The sequence below is a fragment of the Alligator sinensis genome, unplaced genomic scaffold, assembly GCF_000455745.1.
Source record: "Alligator sinensis unplaced genomic scaffold, ASM45574v1 scaffold680_1, whole genome shotgun sequence".
Taxonomy (NCBI): domain Eukaryota; kingdom Metazoa; phylum Chordata; order Crocodylia; family Alligatoridae; genus Alligator; species Alligator sinensis.
The window spans coordinates 537,198-559,500 of NW_005842508.1; the positions used below are offsets into that span (position 1 = coordinate 537,198).

The 22,303-nt window shown below is 41.8% G+C and overlaps 1 protein-coding gene and 1 long non-coding RNA gene across 5 annotated transcripts in view; one reads left to right on the forward strand and one right to left on the reverse strand.

Moving 5' to 3' along the window:
• LOC102377912 (interleukin-1 receptor type 1) overlaps positions 1 to 22,303 on the forward strand; it is a 55,285-nt gene that overhangs the window by 12,446 nt on the left and 20,536 nt on the right. For all 4 annotated transcript variants that reach the window (XM_025213180.1, XM_025213179.1, XM_014523606.2 and 1 more), the window contains exons 2-6: positions 7,728 to 7,811; positions 9,221 to 9,287; positions 13,031 to 13,247; positions 15,139 to 15,328; positions 18,259 to 18,433. In XM_025213180.1, coding sequence (XP_025068965.1) covers positions 7,800 to 7,811; positions 9,221 to 9,287; positions 13,031 to 13,247; positions 15,139 to 15,328; positions 18,259 to 18,433 — 661 coding nt within the window. In that variant the 5' untranslated portion in view covers positions 7,728 to 7,799. The remainder of the gene's footprint in view (positions 1 to 7,727; positions 7,812 to 9,220; positions 9,288 to 13,030; positions 13,248 to 15,138; positions 15,329 to 18,258; positions 18,434 to 22,303) is intronic.
• On the reverse strand, positions 1,409 to 3,159 carry LOC102377754. The gene is made up of 3 exons (XR_324742.2): positions 2,934 to 3,159; positions 2,107 to 2,292; positions 1,409 to 1,735 (listed from the first exon to the last, which is right to left on the reverse strand). It is a non-coding gene; the product is annotated as an uncharacterized LOC102377754 (long non-coding RNA).

Genomic DNA, 22,303 nt, shown 5'->3' on the forward strand with positions numbered 1-22,303 from the left:
AGGCTGGGTAGGGGGTGTTTTAATTAGAGTGGTTCCCAGAGAGCTGCTCTAATTAAAATACCTCACCATCATGAGTATTAAGCCCCTGCATGTTTAAAAATGGCTATGGGACATTTTACTTAAACTTTATTTGACAAGATTTAGATAAATCACCCCATTGGCTGTTTTTAAACCCATGGGGGCTTATCCACGTGCCAGTGAAGCCACGATAGAGCATTTTAATTAGAATGTGGAGCAAACTTGATTAACTTGCCTTGATGCCTTCTAATTAGAACATGAACCAGCACATATATGTAGGCAACTCATATGTCTACCTGTACATTTGGGGGGGCGCTGCCTACCCTCTCCTGATGTGGCTTTGTGGAACGGTACCCTGACAGTGTAGAGCTGTACAGAACACTCAATTATGCATGTAAGCAGTTGCAGAATGGTGGTAAAGCATGCTTTTGGGATGATGGGGATGTCTCTAAATGTTAGAAGCGCTGTGTGTACAAATATGGTCTGATGTACATTGCACAATGTCTGCAAGGCTTTTTTACAAAAATTAGACCTAGGACACAGCTGAGTGTGGTGATAACCATTTGCCACAGCTGGAAAGTACCCAATAAACCGTGTGAGCCTTGGCTCCAAGCAAAACACGGAAATGAAGGATACCAGATGTGCTTATGCCTCAAGTACACATAGGCTGAGTACAGATGGTCAACAAGCCTGAGGCTGAATTGATTCAGGCTTTGCGAATTATGCTAAGCTGTGTAGATTGAACCAATAAGCAAGTGAACAGACATTCACTTTTGATTACAGAAATGCAGCCACATGTCTGCAGGTGCCAGGGGCTAAAGCACACCTCCCTGCTCAGCTGCAATAGACAGTTTGAGCCAAGGCTAGCTCACCCACCTTGAGGGGGTGGGAGGGAAGTTAGGGGGAGAGACACAAAGTATTCTGGGATGCTGGGGGACTGAATTAACTTGAATTTGGAGGGGATCTGGGACAGAAGTTCAATAAACTGGTTTCACCCAAATCAGTTGAGTTTGATACTTCATCCATCCAGGTTTATCTTACATTGGTTTCAGCCATTTTGCAAATGGTTTATGTGCATTGAACTTCTGTTGCATTATGGATTTGAACTAGTTTCTGATCACTTATACCAGTTTGTGTGTAATTTCTGTCCCTAGCCATGCTGGTTAAGTTTGTGCCTATCTGCTAGTCTGCAGTTCTTTCTTAATTACAGTAATTAGCCTCTTAGTCTTTGTATTGGCCTCTTTATCAAAGGGTATGGGACTTCTTGGTCCTACTGAAGTGGCTGATAGGAGAACTTTGTTTAACTTATTCAGTTAGCCATGTCCTTTGCCCTCTGATGCTGTCTAGAGGTTTTGGCATGATAGTGTTAGTAGGGCTCTGGTTGGCACAACAAGAAAACTTAAAAAACAAAATAATTCTCTTTTGCTTGGCTCATTTGTACCACTTGGCTCAGGATGAGTCAGTGGCTGGGGTACATGGGTGAAGAATCTTATCAGGTACTGTGCTACTATAGTGGGACAATTGGGCTATCTGACTCCTGGAGTTTTGTGGGTAGATGGTTTGCTCTGTGCATGCTAGTTAGCTTTGGTGGCTGTGTAGCAGGGAGTTTCTCACTGTTCCCTTTCCTAAACTGGTGCTATGTTTTGTGAAAAACTTCTGTGGGTGGGCTAGCTTCTGGTACAGGTCTTCCATAGTTGGGTTCTGTAGTTCACTTGACCTATGAAGAGTTTTGTAGGTGAGGTTCACAGGTTAATTTTCCTGTTACGTACTTTCCTTACTAGTGAAGTTGGACTAAGGGCAGCATTGATCTGTGAACTATGTGCACTACTTTATTTTAAATTACTTCAAAAAATTTTTTGGATGGCCTGTCTTCCCCCCTCATTAGAATTGGGCAGTAAAACACATACAATAGTAGTTCAACAAGCAGAGAACTTCACTGAATGAACAGTGTGAATAGATTAGCAATGGCTTACAAACAGGAACAACCCAACCAAATAATAAGTAGGCTGAAGTTGACCAAACTAGAAAAAGACAAACCAAAAACCAACCAACCCAATTAATAGTTTACAATATGTAACACCCACTTACATTTAAAGTTAATGATGTGCAAAGTACAACCAGCTAACCGGACTGACCAGTTCGAATTCCTGCCATGTGAAAAATTTACTGTTGATTGAAGTCCGTGCCTTGATGCAGCAGTAGTACTATTGATGGCATGTGTGCTTCTCTTTCTGTACTTCAGTGATTCTTTGTTCAGGCTGGGAAAAAGGAATTCTGGGAGCCCAAGTCACATTTGCATTAGATGTTTAACCATTAACTATATAGAGTGCAAGATAAGTAAAGTGTGGCCTAAAAAACCCAACCAAACAAGACAACCATTAGCAAAACCCAAAAGTACTAAAGGGGAAAAACAAATGAACACAAGAACACCCCCCCCCCCCAACCAAAAAACAAAACCACCAAACAAACAAACCCAAAATGAAGCAAAAACAGCCACAGATGCAAGTTACAACCAGTGGAAAAGAGCTTGGATGTTCAGTTTCTACTGTAATGGGTGCATTGAATCCCCACTCATTTTCAAGACAGGCCATACTAGAGTCTGTAGGCAGCAATTTCTTAACAGAGCACAAGAATGCATAATGATACAGCTAATTTTCTGTGACTTCTGCATTAGAAAGAGCTTTGGAAGAGGGCTTTTTTTTTCCTTCAAAAGGCAGGAGGGTGACTGCCAGTGGCAAAGGGGGCAGGGGCTGTTTTTATGGAACTGTAGCAGGTTTAGGGATTTGCTCATCTCAAACAGTCCGTAAACACAATACAGTCCGTATTCCCAGGGTACACCTGTCACATAGGCATCCTTCTATATCAGTCAGTCTTCAAACTGTAACCCAAACACAGTTGATAAAGGGTTAACTTACAGGTCTGAGTCTTCTTCATCCCTTGACAAGGTAGTGCTGCTCCTTCTTGGCTGCAGTCTATCCTCTCAGGCTGTCTGCAACTCGGCTACCTTCCATGATGCTGCTCCCAATCTTGCAGCACTTGAGTGTCTTCCCAGATCCTGGAAGTCCCTGGTCTAGTATTATAGCCATTGGTCAGGCAGGATACTCTCACTCTCTTTCCCGTTCCATTCTTCTTGTCTCTGGCTTCCCCTCCCTGGAAGCATTTTGCTTCCTGTGACCACCACTAATTATCTCCCTCAGCTGACCCAGTCCTCCTGAGCAGCCTGCAATTAGCATTACGGCTCAGAGCTTGGCTGGAGCCTTGGACCGCAGCCTGCTACAGGGAGCCTGTTTGGCTAATCAGGTATCCCTTATTTCTGTCTCAGGCTGAGAAACTTGTTAGTGATTCATACATTTTGGAAGTCCTGGAATAGACGAGGGAGGTCTTTCAGGCCAGTGGTGAGAGACCTTCAAAGTCCATGCAGGAGGTGTTCAGAAGCCTTCACACTACACACAATGTTTATAGATGGTAGGGTCTTGTTAATTCTGACAGTAAGTTGCTATGCCAGCTAACCTGACTAACCAGCTTGAATTTCTGTCACCTGAAAAACTTAGGATCATCATGTCTCAGGAGTGGGTTAGGAATAGAAGCACAGATAAGCTTTTGAAGTGATTGCTACTTTGTTCTCGTCTTGGTATGCCTTTTCTCGCATAACTTTGGCAAAGCCACTTCAGCAAGGGATAGGAAGTTGCAAGAACTTCTTGGACTTTGCTCCTATAAAAAATGCAAATTGCCTCTAAAGCAGCTGTGCCAACTGCGTGCAGATCCTCTGCCAAAGATCATTACTCCTCCACTGTGCAGTGACGTTGGCTGGCAAGGTTTCAGTTCTAACTCATTTTCAAGCAAATGCCTAAGGTCTCATTGACTTTCCCATATAATTGTCTTAATAGACATGGAAATGAATTCTTGACATGATGAGGGGTGGCCACAGTGTAAAAAAAAAAAATGATGTGGTTTAGAATCATAGAAGCATAGAAAATTAGGGTTGGAAGGGACCTCACTCAGGTCAAAACAGGACCATCCCCCAACTATATTATTCTATCCTGAGTCTTAAAAATCTCCAAGGATGGAGATTGCACAATTTCTCTGCGTAACCTGTTCCAGTGCTTTACTACCCTCCTAATGAGAGAGTTCTCCACTCGCAAGCAATATGCAACTAAAAGAGGGTTTATTACAGGGAGGGAATGTGAACAAATATACAAACCTAAAGACAACCCTAACTATTAAACATCAATTGAAATCCAAAATAGTTAAATTTCAGTCACTGGCAAAACAACCCACGGGAGGTGCCACCTATCCAGTCTGTTGGGAAGGCAGGCTCACCCAGGGCTGCTGTGCAGGAGCTATACCACCTATGTCAGCCAACAGCGGGAGGCATAGGTAGGGAGGTCTACTCCAGAGACCCTGCAAGGGGTTTCTGCTCTGCTCCTCCCTCAATCTTCTTTGTGTTACCTATGTAACTCTAGGTCTTTTGGACCCTGGCCTACTTTAACATCAGGCTTAGGAATTTTTGGCGCTGTTTAGCTATAGGAAGTATCTGATTTTTCCCATGAGCACATTATAGGGACTGTGCTCATGAGTACTATCCCTTTGAGGAGTTGATGAGTTACAAGGCTATCCAGAGAGTGTGATGCCTGTCTGGAAACTCCTGTTCTTTGCACAAACAATGTCTCCATACCATAACTGAGAGCAGATCTCTGCACAGCAAACAGTGATTGCTGACATTTCAGTGACCTTTGCATACCTTCCTATTTGCAAGATTTCTTTATTTACAAACTTTACAGTTTTGGAAAAGGAGGGCTGGTGGACACACAATCTGGTTTACCTGCGCTTGACAAATGCATACTTTAACTCCAAATAGTAAAAAGATACAAGAGTAGGTCCCAAACCTCAAAATGTGTCTACTAATGAGGGCATGCAGGGAGAGACCACATCAAGATACCGTTGTGGAAGGTAACTAGCTGAATGTGCATAACATAAGCAGGGTTTCACTTGCATCATTTCCCAAATGGTGAAATAATCTCTTGTGGCTTCTGATTTAGCCACACCCATTGTATGTAGATTTGGAGAAGCTTAGGGCTTATCTACAGAAAGCTGAATTTGATTTCTTAGATTTGTTAAACTACTGCTTGCCTGTGTGCGGACACTTCTTTTGGTTTGAATGGCTTGCTTAGCTTTAACTTTAATTATCTAGGGCAGAGCTGACAAACATATACAGCCTGCAGGTTGGATCCAGCCTATAGAGCTAGGTCATCCAGTCTGCAGACTTTTACCCTGACTGGCTGTGGTGGGGGCCTGCAGGAGCAGCCAGGTGCCTGGGTAAGACCTGCGGTGTTGGAGGCCCAGCAGTGGCATGGGAAGATGCCTGGCACCACAGTTTGTTCCTGCAGTGGCAGATTTCTTCCCATGGTATGACTGGGGATTCAGCATGCAGCTTTTTTATGGGCATGTGGCTGCTGCCACAGTGGGAGCAAGCTGCAGTATCAGGCTTCTTCCCATGGTTTGCAGTGGCTCTAGCACTGCTGCTCTTGTCCAGGCTTTTGGCTGCCATCATGGGAAGAAGCCACAGTGCTGCTGGGGCTCCTGTGCTGCTGCCCTCTCCAGCCAAACAACCAGGGAAGAGCAGTGGAGCTGGAGCCCTAGCAGCACTGTGGGAAGCATCCTGGCATTGTTCCTGTGGCAGTGGCCAAGTGCCTGGGATATAAAGCTTCTTCCCGCTGAGTCCCATGCTAGCTGGAGTAGGCACTGCAGGCTCTGAATCTGGCATGGCGGAGCAGGGTTCTGTGGGGCTGGTCCCACCAGTGGGGCTGGCTTCTCACCATTCATCCATCTGTGGACCAGTCCCATACCACTCCTTTGGCTTGGGGGGCCAGAGGAGTTTGACACCCTTGATCCAAGGCTAAAATGAAAAGAAACCCTTGTTTAAGCTAACATAAAATGCCTATGCAGTCTTTCGCACTATTTTAACTAAATTGATTATTAACATTTAGTTGAATTTTAGTGATTTTTCTTTTTTTTCCCTTTTATGTAGGCCAGCTGGTTTTGCGTCATAATAGCTGCTGTTTCAGGCTCAAACACGCATCATTGAGTTGGCTACAATTAATTTTAATTTTTTAGTGTTTTTTCCAACTAATGCACAGAGCTTACCTGTCACCCTTTGTTCACGTGGTAGACTCTAACGATAGATTGATTACTTATTAACTCAGTAAATTTTTCCTTTTTTAAAAAAATTGAAAACTGCAGGTCTGTAGGATGATGAGGTAGTTGCTATTTAAACTGAAGGAAGGGTTTAGTAACCTGTGAACTACTGAAAGGTCATTTATATATTTATTTATTTATTTATTTTTAATCCTGCATCCCATCAAGGATGGCAGTTGGACAAATATGGTGCCTGTTCCTGTTCTTGTTGGAACCCATGACACCAGTATTCATACCCAGGATGTAAATATGGTCAGGAGTGGTGGGGGTGCAAATTATGCAGAACAGAGAGTCAGTAATCTTCAAATTCAGTTAATGCTGTTTTTTCATAGCATTAACTTTAGGAAGCTTGAAGGGAGTAGTTTGCTTCTAGTTCAAAGGTCAGCTTGTTACAAATATTTTTAAACTGAAAATCAGTGAGAATTTTAAAAATAACCAGTAGCTCAAGAATAGTTTGAAAAAAAAAATATTTTCATGATTACTTGCATCCAGCATATAGCAAACTTTGGACCAGAACAACTTTTCAGGTCAAAAGTGGAGGTATAAAGAAATCTTTACAATTAAGATGGTTGCTAATGTCTTTCTCTTGCTGTGGACAGTTAATTTCCAGCACTAAGATTTCCTGGGAAATTCTTAGTCCTGGAAAAATAGGTCAGGATACAGCTGTTCTGGCCCCCTGCTTGGAGAGCTATACCAGAGGGGCACAGGAGGGCTGCTTCTTGGGTCTCTTTGCTTGTAGGGAGCTCAGTGATTGATGACTTGCCATCTCCCTTGCTGGGGAAGAGGGCAGGATGTCAATGAGCAGTTGGCAGCTGCTGAAAAGCAGCAAATGAAAAGGACAGTGAGGGCACTGTCTAAGGGCTGCAGGGCCAAGGAGAATTTCTCTCCTTGACCCTTATACTCCTGGTAGCACCTGATAGCACTCTTGCAGTGGCAGGGGGAACCCTTAACCCATCCCGTGCTTGCCTGCTTTACCATTCTGCTGATCCGCAGACCGTATCTGCTGTGCAGGGTGGGAGGGTCTTGTTAAAGACATCTGGCCTAATTTTACCCTCACCTTTCCATTTAAAGCAGTGGTGCTCAATCTTCTGCCCCATGGGCTGCATGAGTGGTATGGGCTGGTCCATGGGCCAGATCCTGTACAGTGGCTCAATCCTGAATGCTGGATCTAGCTGTAGACTGATAATCTAGTGTGTGGGGCTACATCATTTGGCCCATGGGGCTTCCCAGGGGTCTGGAAATTTGGCAGTAGGGGAGTGGCAATTAACACTGCCACCGCTCCTTTGATGCCAAATTTCCAGACTTGTGGAGAGCCCTGCAGACTGGGTATCACTGCTCTATGAGCCAGAGGTTGAGCATTACCAATTTTTAAAAGCTGTATCTCGCAAAGACATTTTCTTCCTGTTTATATTTAGGATATCTGTGGAAATTTGCCCTTGGTGATTTGGAGGGGGTTCTTGTGTACATGATGCATTTGAGGTTTTTATAAGGCTTTTTTTTTTTTTTTTTGTCAGATAAGTCGAAATTCCAAGAATGACGACCAACTCATTGGCAAATGTCAGCAAAAATATATGTATGGCAGCTAAATGAAGACTAAGGTAAGAGTCCTTTATTAAGTAACATCTAAAGGGAATGCATACTTGAAGCTTGTTATAATCTGGAGTAAAGCCTCCAAATTTTGTTCAATAAACCCTAGAATTTATGTTGTACCATCCATTTCTCAGGCTGAAGGCAGAGTAGAGATGCACCTTATAGATTAACTGAATCAGCGATGTATACGATTTTGTGAGCTAGAGCTCAGATCATCGAATGCTCAGAACTTCTCCTTTTTCCCCAACCGTGGTTTTTTGTTTTTGTTTTTTTGGTCAAATCTGCTAGAAAATCTCACTCGGATACATAAACAGTTAATTTGTTTTGGTTAATTATTAACACTGCACAAACATTTGTTCAGTACTTACGCAGTTTTATTTAAAAATAAACAGAACCCCTCCCCTCAATTTAAAAGGTTGTTTTCTGGCCTAGTGGACAAGCATCTGCAGTATCTTCTTCTGGGAAACCTACGTAAGAAACTCCTTCTATTAACTGAAAATGGTAATCCATGCTAATCTTATAAATAAACGGGAACATTCATCTTTGGCAGATTCTGAGAGCGTGGATATTAAAAACATTTAGGTCCTCTCAACGTAGAACCCAGCATACGAGCTGTTTGAAGTCTCAGCCGATATGCTTGGAATAGACCAAACAGGCTGTTTGAAGTATTCTGTTTTATACGCCTTCGTGTGTCTTGTATTTTATTGAAGAGGACATCAGTCCTGTGTAATGTGATGCAATGTTTTGAAATGGGTATTGTGTAACTAACAGAAAGACCACACAGTGACTAAAAACCTTTGAAGATTTTTTTTTAAACTTGATATGCAAAAAAGAGGCGCCAAACAGATTTGTAATACACATTGACTCTAGATATTCAGCGTTACACAACTAAAACGCATCATGATTACTACTATATGATAACTTGCCTGCCACCTTCTGGAATATTTAGTCCTGAATATTTATAACTGAAAACAAATAGAGGCACATTCCCCTTCACTTCAGATGTCCATTGCAATAATTTTCTAACGGAGAAGAACAGGATTGTCTGCTCTTAAAACCTTTGCTGCTTTAAATACACTAGCATAGTTATACACTCAGAGCATTTTTCTGTTTTACAAAAGCGTGTATGCTGCCATGCCTTGCTTCAACATGGAATCTGAAATAAGATGTATCAGTATAAATGCACTTATGAAAATGCTTTTACCAGCAAAGAGTCATAACCAATACTGATATAATGTTGGTACAAAGCGTAGACCGAGCTCTCTATGTGGACCAGTTAATACTGTGACTTGTGTGTGCCAGGAAGGGCCACATCACACTCATTTTTCCACATAATGGGTACAGTGAGGTATAAAAGTGATAGTGCAGCCAGGACATTTTTAACTAACATATTAATGGAATTTTTTTCCCTCTGTAGCAAAACATGAAATCTCTTTTGTGGTTCATCTGCTATCTAATGCTGTTTGTTTCTCCATACTCAACTGGTAAGTTAAACATGTTTCTTAATAATTGATTAATGCCTAAAATTAGTGTGATTAGCGTGTGTGCATGTGTTGTTTGTGATGAAAATGAGTTAAGTGGTGACACAACAGAGAATGTTGTCTTTTTATCCAACAAGATATAGAAATGTTAGAGATGGAATGGACAGACTGATGTGTGATAGGATAGTTTTATAAATAAAATGGAGGGAATTTCACAAATATGGAGGGAACCGTTTTTTAAAATGTATTAATTGTTTCCTAGAAGTGTGCATTTCTAAATTTACATGGCCCTCCTTGATAATAGCACATTGATAATGAGCCAACAGGAGATCAGGGGTGTCAAATATATATGACCTGTGGGCCAGATCTGGCTCATGGAGCTCCACCACTGATTCCTGGTGCTGCTCCTGAGTTTGATCAGCCCCACGTGGGGCACAGCGTGTGCCTGTAGTGTGGGACTGGTCCGCAGGCCAGATCTGGCCTGTTAACTTTTTCTCTCTTCCCTCCACTCCCCACCTCCTACCCCTCCCCTCAGCATACCAGATCTGGTGACTGCTCCAGTCATTCTGGCATCTGCGCTGTCCAGTGAAGATCCCAGAGTGGATGGAACAGGTGCCACAGTCTGGCCAGAGTAGAAACCATGCAGCATGTCTTGGCTGCCTGGCTCAACTGTGCTGCACATGGAGCCTGTTCTGGGACGTGTGCTGCACATTGGCACCTGCTCCAGCCAGTCCAAAACCTGTGCTGCAGATAGTTTTTGTAGGCACCGTGTGCGGTGTGGGTTCTGGACTGGTTGGAGCAGGCACTGCATGTAGTGCTCTGGCCAGACTGTTGCACAGAGTCTGTTGTAGCCACTGGGATCTGTGCCACATGTAGCACAGGTTCTACATTGCCTGAAGCAGCTGCTGGTTCAGGTATGCAGGGAGAGGGGGTCCACAGGTCTGATCTGACCTATGGACCTGCCCCCCATCATTCTTCTGGCTGGGGGCTGGATGAGTTTGACACTTATATTAGATGTACCTATCAGTACACTGTGGATCAGTGTAATCCTAATGGATAACAGTACTTTTTGTCCTGGGTTGGGATGTCATACTGATATGAATACTGATAGCTTTCTGCTTATTACTAGTTGATTCTTGATTGGAAACAGTGTCTAGCAGAGTGCAGTCTTGTTTAGATTTGGAGTTAGGTATTACATTTATAATCTTATTACAATGACTGTTTATATCACATTCCTCCCTAATTCCTGTCAGAGTAAAGGAATATCTTCCATTAGTCCAAGGTATTTGAAGGATTCTGCAGGGACATGGATTTCTCAAAAGATGATAAATATTTTATGGTTCATGGACCACTCTGATGGCATTGTAAGCTTCTTTTTCTGTTCCAAAATTTGAAACACTGAATGCCAAGGCAGTGACCAGAACTTTCTTTTTCTATCCATATTATTATGGTGATTACTTGTTGTATGAAGTTATCTAATGGCTAGTTACATATTTCCAGGTGTTTCAGGGGAATTCTCCTTACAGTAGTGTTTAGAAAATTAAATTGGAAGAAAGGAAAACGTTGTTAAGTGGAAGATCAATAAAGACATGGGTTTCTTTTAAAAAACAAAACAAACGGTTTGGGCTGTAGCAGGAATTTAGTATACCTTGGTCTGAGACTGAGGTTTTGTAGAGTTTCATGGGAATTTAGGATTGCAAATTTATAGAGAAGCTTGAAAGCTTTGAGATCCTTTCTGTAGCTACCTGGTGTGTCATGTTTTATCTAATCATGATAAACTGACTTCTTTAAAATAATTGTAGTAAACTGCATTTCTTAGTCACTGGGTATGACTTTGCATGGTCTATCACTTTTGTTTAAGCACTGCATACTTGTGCTTTAACTTATTACAGAACCAAGCCAACCAACATCTGGCTTATGTTTGTTGTGTAATATTCACATTTGCTATATTAAATGGAAATCTTGATGTACAGGTGAGATGAGGCAACTTGCAGAACTAAAGGCAGAATATGCATCAAAGACTAAAACAAAAGCTTCTTCGCCTGAAATGGTGACTCACTACAGACTTGGCTTGAATCATATAAAGATATACAAGTTCATGGATTTAATTGAATCTGTGTTTAGTCTAGTTCCCTGAATACAAGAACTAGGAGGTAATCACTAAAATTCACAGGAGAAAAGGTTAAAACAAACAAGAGAAGTACTTCTCTTTTTTTACACAGTCTGTGTCTACATGAGACGCTGACTGCACAGTCATTACTGAGCAGCCATTCAGTACTTGTATAAACAAGTATACGTACCAGGTATAAACAAGTACTAAATGACTACTCAGTAATGACTGTGGAGTCAATGTCTTGTATAGATGTGGCCACTGTGTCAAAAGAAAAACAAATAAGTACTTTTCTTGTTTGTTTTAAACTTTTCTCCTGTGAATTTTAGTGATTACCTTGTATAAACAAGTATTAAATGACTGTGCAGTAACCTGAGTTACTGTGCAGTAGTGCCAATAAACAGCCTTTTTGTGACAGACTGTGCAATAGCCTGAGACTGCTGCGCAGTAGCATTGTCTGCCACACACCGCTACTGAATAGTAGTCTTGGGCTACTGCACAGTCAACATCTTTTGTGTATGTGGCCAGTGTGTAGTTGACTTGTGGAACTCACTGCCACAGAAGGTCATATTCAGATAATATAACCAAGTTCAAAAAGGGGTTAGACCGATTAATGGAGAACAGGTATACTGCTAGCTATTAAATCCACTGACTGTTCTAGGTAGATCCTTTGATATCCCTAACCAATTCTGGTTGATATCAGGAAGGGTACGCCAGGGGATGGATAAGGCCAAACACACCTGCTATGAATATTCGCCCTGTAAAGCATCTATGACATGCCGCAATTGGAGACAGAGTAGTGGGTAGTGGGCTAGATGGACCATTGTTTTGACTCACTATGGGACTTCTGTTTGTTGGATTATCTTGTTCTTATAGTTTCAAAAACTGACTACTCTTCTGTTCTCTCTCGCCTGTTTTGTCCTCTCAGATGCAGAAATGTGTCTGACTGGCAGCAGGGGGGAACTGTGTACTTCCACTGCCTGTGCTGCAGTTGTGAAGGACAGTTTCTACATTGTCAGTCTAGTATCTTGCATGAGAACTAAGGGGGTCTACATACGTGCTCCAGGATGGAATGGGGGTCGCATTTTAATTGGAGCACTCTTGGGAGGCACAGCATCTTGTGTATTCAGCGTCCTGTACTTCGAATTGGCGGCAGGGGGGCTTTTACTAAAGCTTGTTCAACGAGCTTTAAATTGCGCCAACCACCAGTGGTGGGCTGCTGGAGTGTTCTAATTAGAACTCAATTAATCGAGTCTACTCTGGCACAGATTTACAGGCATCCTAAGAGTTGTTTTTCTTGAATTAAAAAGGACTAGAAAAATAGATTGTGAAGGTTGAGATGGCCAGTGAATTAGAAGCATCTCTGTATATTACCCTCAACATTGAGAGTATGGGACTAATTTATGAGGGTTTATTGTCACCTCCTTTAAGAGATGTTTGCATGGTTTAAAGTAGGGGTGGGTTGAAGTCCTCAAATGGAAAATGATGACTACATGCAGATACATTTGCAAACTTACTGCTGATTACATTGTCATTGAAGGAAAGCTTATCAGTCGCATATCATTCTAAAAATATTAACATAAACAGATTTTTCACCATGATAATGTTTTTGCCATTTTTCTTTGTTATTAAATAGAGGGATGCAAGACCTGTCGTCATTTTGTACTCAAAGGAGAGCCTGTTGCTATCAGCTGTCCAACATTTTACACTGACTACAATCTGACTTGGTATAGAAATGGTAGTGATATACCAGTAAGCACAGAGAGGCATTCCAGAGTTCATCAGCGAGAGAACTTTCTTTGGTTTATCCCTGCAAATTTAGAAGATTCAGGTTTTTATGCATGTAATATAAGGTAAGGTCCTGTTTGCTAAATGTGATATTGCCCTAAAAAACAGAAAGACTGATCATTAATGCACATGGTACAATACTGTATTCTCATGTTACTCTACCATAAATGTTTTTTCCTATTATTACTCATATGAGATGCATTAGTTCTTCAGCTATCAATTTTTACCTATTGATACTAGCCTCTGTTGCTTGTTACTTCCATACTGGTAGTATTTGATGTAAAATCATATTTGATAATTTTTCATCTTAAAGTACCTTATAAGTACTAGCAAATTAAGCTAATTTTGGAAAGTGTAACATTTACTTTTAAAAAGACTGTTTTTGTAATTATTTATTGAGGTCAATTAACTGCTATGAATAACAGATTAACATCATTTTAATTGAATCATAGAATCATAGAAAATTAGGTTGGAAGGGACCTCACGAGATCATCTAGTTCAACCCTCTGCTCAAAGCAGGACCATCCCCAACTAGATCATCCAAGGCTTTGTCAACCCAGGTCTTAAAAACTTCCAAGGATGGAGAGTCCACAATCTCTCTGGGTAACCTGTTCCAGTGTTTTACTACCCTTCTAGTGAGAAAATGCTTCCTAATTTCTAACCTAAACTTCCCTTGCTGCAACTTGAGACTGTTGTTCCTTGTTCTGTCATCTGCCACCACTAAGAACAGTCTAGCTCCATCCTCTTTCAAACCCCACTTCAGGTAGTTGAAAGCTGGTATTAAATCCCCTCCCAGACTAAATAAGCACAGTTCCCTCAGCCTTTCTGCATAGGTCATGTGCTCCAGCCCCCTACCATTTCCGTTGTCCTCCGTTGGATTCTCTCCAATTTGTCCACGTCCTTTCTGTAGCATGGTGCCCACAACTGGACACGGTACTGAATAAAAGGGAATAATTACTTCCCTTGATCTGCTGGCAACACTTCTAGCAATGCAGCCCAGTATGCTGTTAGCTTTCTTGGCAACAAGGGCACATTGTGGGCTCATATTAAGCCTATTGTCCACTGTAATCCCCAGGAACTCTGCCATCTTCCAGGTCGTTGATGAAGATACTGAACAAAAGTGGCCCCAGGACCAACCCCTGGGGCTTTCCACTTGATACTGGCTGCCAACTAGACATTGAGCCATTGATTATTACCCTCTGAGGCTGATCCTCTAGTCAGTTTTCTATCCACCTTATAGACCATTTTGGATGATCTGTAAGGTGGATAGTAATGATTCTTAATTCCTTAGCGTGCTTATGTGAATATTGTGTGAGCCTGTATCAAAAGCCTTGCTAAAATAAAGGTATCCACAGAGCCAGTCATCTCATCATAGAAGTCAATCAAGTTGGTCAGGCATTACTTGCCCTTGGTGAATCCATTGGTTTGATTCCACTAAAAAGGAGACTGAAATGTTTGTTGAGGATAAACACGGCAATACCATTTTAAAGTACCTATCTGAGGTAGTTCTCCATGTCTTACTAGATGTGATATTGAAACAATATACATTTTAAAAAACTATCCGACTGAAAGCCGGTAACTTTGAGTAGAAATCAAGCCTGTGTGTCATGTAATTAGCTTTATCAAATGCATTTTTCAAGCCTTTAAGAGGCCACATATTGAGTCACTTAGATGAAGGATATTACAAAGACTGTGGGACTGGGCTTGTTATTGCAATTTTTAGACTGATTAGTTGTGTGGTAGGCTTTGGCTCAGATTTTTCAGCTACGAATATTGTTTTAAATATAGCATTAAAAGTCTAACTAGAAACTTGTTTTTTAAAAGCTTTGCTTTTGGCTGGACTTCGGTTTCTACTTTTCCAGTACAGTATCCAGAACCTTAGTAACACTAATTTGTTTTGCTGGGAATGTAGGTCATACCATTTATGGTCTAATTTTGCTGCTCTTCTTATTACAGGAAAGCTAACAGCTCTGACAAAAAATATGTACAACTAAGCGTTTTCAAGAATGATAATGATTTATGCTTTAATGAAACTACAAGGTTTGATCAGAAAGTGTTTACCTTAACCGCTGGAAAGATTACATGTCCTCTTCTGGAGTATTTTAAAGATGAAAATAACACTGCTTCTGAAATACAATGGTATAAGGTATTGTATTTGAATTTGAGGATTTTTGCATCATGTTCATTTTTTTTTTTTTTTTTTTTTTTTTTTTTTTTTTTTTTTTTTTTTAGAGAAGTAACTATGAGTGTGTCTACACGTGCGTTTACTGTGCACTAAGTTACTGCACAGTAAGCAGTTGTCTGTGTGTGTAGATGCCGGTCTAACATTACAGCGCAGTAATGCTGTGTGCACTCTGACTTGAGAGTAAAGTTACTCCCAAGTTGGAGTGCATACATAGTGTCACTGATCAGTAAGGTGTCTACATGTGCCTTACTGTGCAGGTAGCAAATTTACGCCCAATTCGGCATAAGTCACCATAGTTATTGCACAGTACAGGCGCACACGTGTAGATGTGCGCCCACACTGCACAGTAACTTTCAGTGTATGCGTAGATGTGTCCTATGAATGGCAATGGGAAAAAGCAAGTATGTGAGTCTATGCATGGAACTGGAGTAGATATCTTGCCAGCAACTTGGTTGTTTTTACCAGAGCACCTTATAAAGTAGCATTGTGATCTGCTTCTAAAGTAAGATGTTTCAGTATCAGAAATTTGAAACTGCACTGTAGGTTTGTAGATAAGAAATGTGTGATTGCACTGTAGATAAAAATATACAGATAATGCACTACTTATCATAGAATAGAATGATTTGTTTTTCATAGTTTTATATGAAAAACAAATGATTCAGTTGTATGGTAAGTAGTGCATCATCTATGTATTTTTATGGCTTATAAATCTTAAGTCTGTTCAGGAACATACTCTATCTACTAAAAGCTTATAAACACTTTTAACACTTTACACTTTTACTGCAGGTTCAGTTTCACACAAAATCCAGTTCATTGGATTTTGTTGGATTGTCTGTTTGTTAAACAGACTTGGAAGGTGGTAGATTCTGCTATACGCTAGCTAAATTTTCCATGGGAAAGGTTGGCTTGCCATACAAACACAATTCTGTTACAAGGAGTCCGTTGGTGGCTGTGGAAAGGAAGGCTCGTATGTCTGAATAAGGAGAGAGCCTTAAATAAGAGTAAACTGAATCTTGGGCTAAATGAGGTGGAAGTGCTTCCCACAGGAATCATCTTCAGGAGATGGCTTCTTCTGTATTAGTCATAGGAAGGAAAAGGTTTGCCTGAACTTTGCCAATGTGTGACTTCTGTAGTTGAGTGTCCCTCTGCCTTTTAGCGCACTTACTGGTAATCTGTATGTAGCTACAGTGATCCATGCATTTCTTATTGGTTTAAATTACTGTACTGCACTGTACATGAAGAACTTGAAAACTACACCTATCACCATGTTGTAGTCTGATTGCCATAGCTGAGTTGGCTTATAGGAGCATGCTATATTTAGGCTGCAACGATTGCCCTCCCTTCCCATTCACTTCTAGATGCAGTTCAGGTTGGGGATCTTTACAATCTTATATAGTGTGAGCTCTAGTTTGATGGAGAAATTGTATCTCTATGCATTGTATGCTGTAGAAGGCTTCAAGTCCCTAAATCAGATGAAAATCCCTCCTTCCTTCCTCTTCGTACTCAAACAAATTATTCACTTGTATGGCAAGTAGTGAATCATTTGTATCTTTTTATCTACAATGCAATCACTGATTTCTTATCTACAAATTTATCTACAGTGCAATTACACATTTCTGATGCTGAAACATCTTACTTTAGAAGCAGATCACAATACTACTTTATAAGGTGCTCTAGTAAAATTCCCTCCTGTCCCCTCTCCTTCCCCTGCTCCTCCACCTGCTGCTGCTATTTTCCCTGCTGGTCCTGGGGCAGGGGAAGGGCCCATAGCTACTTTTGCCTGTCCCAGCTAGGCTGCATGTGGCTGGACTCCCCTGGGAATAGGGACAGCAGCAACAGCATCCTCCTCCTTGACCAGAAGTTTCCTTCTCCTTGACCAGTCCCCTGGGAGCAGGTGCAGGAAAAAGAAACCTCACCCTCACCCATCCCCACGGCTGCTGTTCAGATCTCCATTGCCAGCTGAGCCCAGCACAGCATGGGAGTGACAAACAGAAGCAGCTTTGGAGCTTTCCTTGTTCCCCCTGGGACAGCAGAGAAGGTGGTGGAGCAGGAGGAGAACGGAGGGAGCATGCCTTTGAGTATGAAGGGGAAGGAAGGAGAGACTTTCACCTGTTTTACAAGTTCCTAAAGGCTCCTGCTGCACCCTCACTGGTGGGGGGAGAAGGAAACTGGGAGCAGGAGTACAGCCATCCCTGCAGCACAGGTTACTGCTTTGACACCTGCTTTTTGGGAAATCCTGGATCTGCCCCTGAGCAGAGACCATAATTCTTCTGACTCAGTCTACCTCTCAGCCCTTTCCTTTGAGCCCTGTGGAAAAATGTTTTTGAAATTTTCATTGGAAAGCTCCTTAAATTTTATTTTTAATAGAACATAATGAAACTGTTTAGGAGCCTGAACATGTTATGCTTCCTGGAGGAAAGGGAACATTTTTAAGCTCTTGAATTAATGTTTTATGCAGGAGGCCTGAATTCTACTCTACACTCTTACTGTTGGTAGAAGACATTTGGGGTCCTACAATCTAATAAAATCTCCCTAAACTGAATCAAAAATTGAAGAATGGGATAAGGAAATTCATCTGGGGTATTTAAACAAACAAACAAACAAACAAAAGCCAAAACTTCTTGGCAAAAAAGTGAAGTACTTGACAATGTCTGTTTTAAAAACAGAATAACTAGTCAGTGTTTCACTACTAAAGCCGGTGTTTCATGACTAAAGCTTTGTGTCTAATCAGTGATCAAAAATGTATTTTAGTTTTGATCTGGGTGGGGTGGGGAAATATGTTTTATGCTGTTAAAAGATTACAGTTTTTTGTTTTGCAAATGCTTTAATTATCAATGTTATGTAATTTAGCACTATAATATAGTCTTTTATTATTATTTTGCTTTATTTAGGAATGTAAGCCTGGATTACTTGAAGATACACGATTTCAGCCTTTAAAGGGTGAACCCTATCTTACTATTAAAAACGTAACTCTACAAGATAAAGGAAACTACACGTGCCTTACAACATACATGCATATGGGAAAATTTTATAATGTTTCACGGACCATTAATCTGGATGTTGAAGGTAACTGTTATGATTTAAAAAAAAATCTTTGCTTCAAATAGTGCAGCTGTTCTGTAAAACTACAGATGTTTGACATTTCTAAATCAGTCCTTGCTTGAATGTTAGAAATAAGTCGCAACTGTAAAGTACTCCAACACAAAGTTCCCTCCCTTTCTCCCTCCCCCTTGCTTTCTGAATTATGTTTAGGATAATGTAAAACTTTTCCTTTACTAAAAATAGGTCTGCCACTTCTATTTGAATAAAAATGGACTTGAGGTCTATTTCTATGTACACATGAAAGAAGAGAAGTTTGAGAAGCCATGTAGCTGTTCTCAATTTCTGTGTTAGCCTATTGCTGAATTTTCAATGGGGATCCCAAGTCCTGGATGTATCTGGTATAGCAGAGGAAATGAGAGAGGGCTTAAATATACTGGTAAAAGTGACAAGTTCTGCTTTTATAACTTTGTTGGTACTATAATGGTTTACTTTACTAAAAAAGGCCAGTGCCAGGTGTAGTGGAAAATACTGCCAAGTCATCCCTACAAAGGTATGTATGGATCTGAGCTGGGATGTTCAGGGAAAGGTCATTTGTGCTTCCCTTTGTGTAGGTAGCTGAGGACAAAAGATGGTCACTGTTCTAGCAGAATAGACACACAGCTGTACAGCATCCTTAAACTTCAGAAGTTCATTGGTTGCATCAGTCTCTTTGGGTGCTAATATGAAGCACAGCCATAGACCCAGTGAATGGCACAGGAGAATCCTGACTCTGCACCTTAAGGGGAAATTATCTGCCCTTGTTAGGATTCATTTTTATCCTCTTAACTTTTTACTCCTTGTTTTTTTGGAGCAATGTCTAGAACTGGAAATCTTTAAGACCAGTTGTCTTTATCACTATGACAGCCTGAGTCATAAAGCATTCACACACAAAACCTTAAAACCTAAAGTCACCTATGACTGGCTCATTTCACCACCTTACAGAGGAAAGGATGTGACCGCCTTTCAGGTTCAGAAATACAGCTGCTTGGAAAGCAGGTCTGCCTGAATTGCAGCTTTTGGCAAAACATGCTCTATTTTTTGGGGAAGATGCTCCATCTTCCTAACAACCTGTTAAGGTCTGTGACATTTGACAAGCTCCCAGAGGAAGAGGGCAGATTAAGCATCTGGAAATATCTTCCCTTGTCCCTAACTTTTTCCTTTTGCTTCAGTGAAAGTTGCAGAGAGAAGAGAAAATGTTGAGTACCTGTCAGAGAGAATAGTGAGATTTCAGCCAATGTTCTGGGAGATGCTGTTAGAATGGAGCATGATACTTGAGGAAAAGTCAATAGGGAGAAATTGTTTGGAGCAATGGTTAATGGATTGTGGATTAGGGGAGCTGGGGGTTATGGTAGAAGAACTAGTGTAATGGAGTGCACAAATGAAGTTTCATACTAATACAATAATAATATCATGGCTTTTTCCCTGTGCTGAGCCCATGAAAGCAAAATCTGCTGAGAAGCTGTTTCTTATGATCTAGATAATCAGTTTGCTTGCAGAATCTGAGCAAGTGTGCTTGCTCGCACAAAACTTATATGGTAATATAGGAAAATTGCTCTGGTATTCAAGTTTGTGTTGTCAGCCATACTTATGTACATCCAAGAGGAGGTCATGCTTGCTGCTGACTTTGAGTGTAGCATTTACCACTGTTACGTTAGCTGCTATATCTGTATATGCAATATTGCTACCTCATATGCTGATTGACATCAGATGAGTTATTGTGAAAATTAACACTCTCCCACAAGAAAAGGTTTCTTAAGTTGAAATTGCTATCTTTGAGCATTGTGCTTAATCTATTGATTTTAGATATTTTCATAATGTTCCTGGCTGTGGTAAAAGTTCAAAAAGAATAGAACCCAACCTTATGGTGTAAGAACAGTTTTTTGCTGTCAGGGGTTTCATAAACCATGTAGAACAATATAGTTCCTGTCTTGTATACATGAAATATTCCTGTCCGGACACACTTCTACCTTATAGATTCATAGATGTTGGGGTCGGAAGGGACCTCAGTAGTTCATCAAGTCTGACCCCCTGCCCTGGGCAGGAAAGAGTGCTGGGGTCAGAGAACCGCAGCCAGGTGCTTGTCCAGTCTCCTCTTGAAGACCCCCAAGGTAGGGGAGAGCACCACCTTCCATGAAAGCCCGTTCCAGATTCTGGTAACCCTTCCCATGAAGTTCTTTCTAATGTTCAACCTAAATCTGCCCTCTGTCAATTTGTGGCCATAGTTCCTAGTTACTCCAGGGGGTGCCCTAGTAAATAGAGCATCTCCTATTCCCTGCTGCCCTCCCCTGATGAATTTATAGGGAGCCACAAGATCACCTCTCAGCCTTCTCTTGTGAAGGTTGAAGAGATCTAGGTCCCTCAGGTACTCCTCGTAGGGCCTTGCCTGCAGGCCTCTGACCATACGAGTGGCCCTCCTCTGAACTGTCTGAAGGTTGTCTGTATCCCTCTTGAAGCATGGCACCCAAAACTGGACGCAGTGCATCAATTGTGGCCTGACCAGTGCCGCATAGAGGAGAAGCATCATCTCCCTGGACCTGTTCGACCTGCATCTGCTAATGCATGATAAAGTGCGCTTATCCTTGTTGATCACTTTGTCACATTGACGACTCATGTTCATCTTGGAGTTGACTATGACTCCAAGATCCCTTTCCACTGTTGTGCTGCTGAGAAGGTCATCCCCCAGCCTGTGAGTGTGTTGGTGGTTCTTTTTGCCCAAGTGTAGCACTTTGCACTTATCTTCGTTGAACTGCTGATTTTTGCAACCTGTCCAGATCCACCTGGATCCGTTCCCTACCCTCTGGTGTGTTAACTTTGCCCCATAATTTGTTATCATCTGTGAATTTGGACAAGGTGCTCTCTATGTCCTTATCCAAGGCACTGATGAAGACGTTGAATAGCATTGGCCCAAGGACCGAGCCTTGCGGGACTCCACTGCCCACATCTTTCCAAGTCGATAATCCACCACCACTCTCTGGGTGAGACCCCTAAATCAGTTTGCCACCGACCTGACTATGTAATCATCTGCATCACAGCCTGTCAGTTTATTTAAGAGAGCAGAATGCCATATCAAAGGCCTTCTTAAAGTCTAGGTAGATGATATCTACCTCGACTCCTGCGTCTAAGCATTTTGTGACCTGGTCATAAAAAGAGACAAGGTTAGTCAGGCAGGATCTACCTGCAATGAACCCATGCTGATTTTCCTTTCAGCATTATTTCCCCTGCTGGGCTCCCACATTTGTGATCCTTAATGATTTTTTCCAGAGTTTTCCCAAGGATAGAGGTAAGACTAACTGGCCTATAGTTTCCTGGTTCCTCCCTCCTCCCCTTCTTGAAAATAGGGACCGCATCGGCCCTTTTCCAGTACTCTGTGACCTGACCAGAGCACAATGAGTGCTTGAACAGCCGTCCCAGAGGCTCTGCTATGACACTGGCCAATTCCTTCAGTACCCTTGGATGAAGTTCATCCGGGCCTGCTGATTTGAACCCATCCAGCCCCTCCAAGTGCCCCTTCACTAAGTCTGCACTAACAATTGTTGGGCTGGTGTCCCTCCTCTGTCTGTCTATGATCCGATTGGGAGATTTGTCTTGGTCTGTGTCTAGGAATACAGATGCAAGTAGATTAAACTAATCTACTTTAGTAGATTAAAACAGGGGTGCTCAATCTCTGTCCCATGGGCCAAATGCAGGTTGGAAAATTTGGTAGCGGGGGACTGATGGCAATTAATACAGCAACCTTCCCTGCTGCCAAACTCACAAACCTCAAGCCCTGTGGGGTTGGGCTTGGGCCAAGGCAAGCCCCTGTCCCACCCCCCCTGTGTGGCCAGGTTGAGGCTGTCAGCCCCCTGCCTGCCGCCC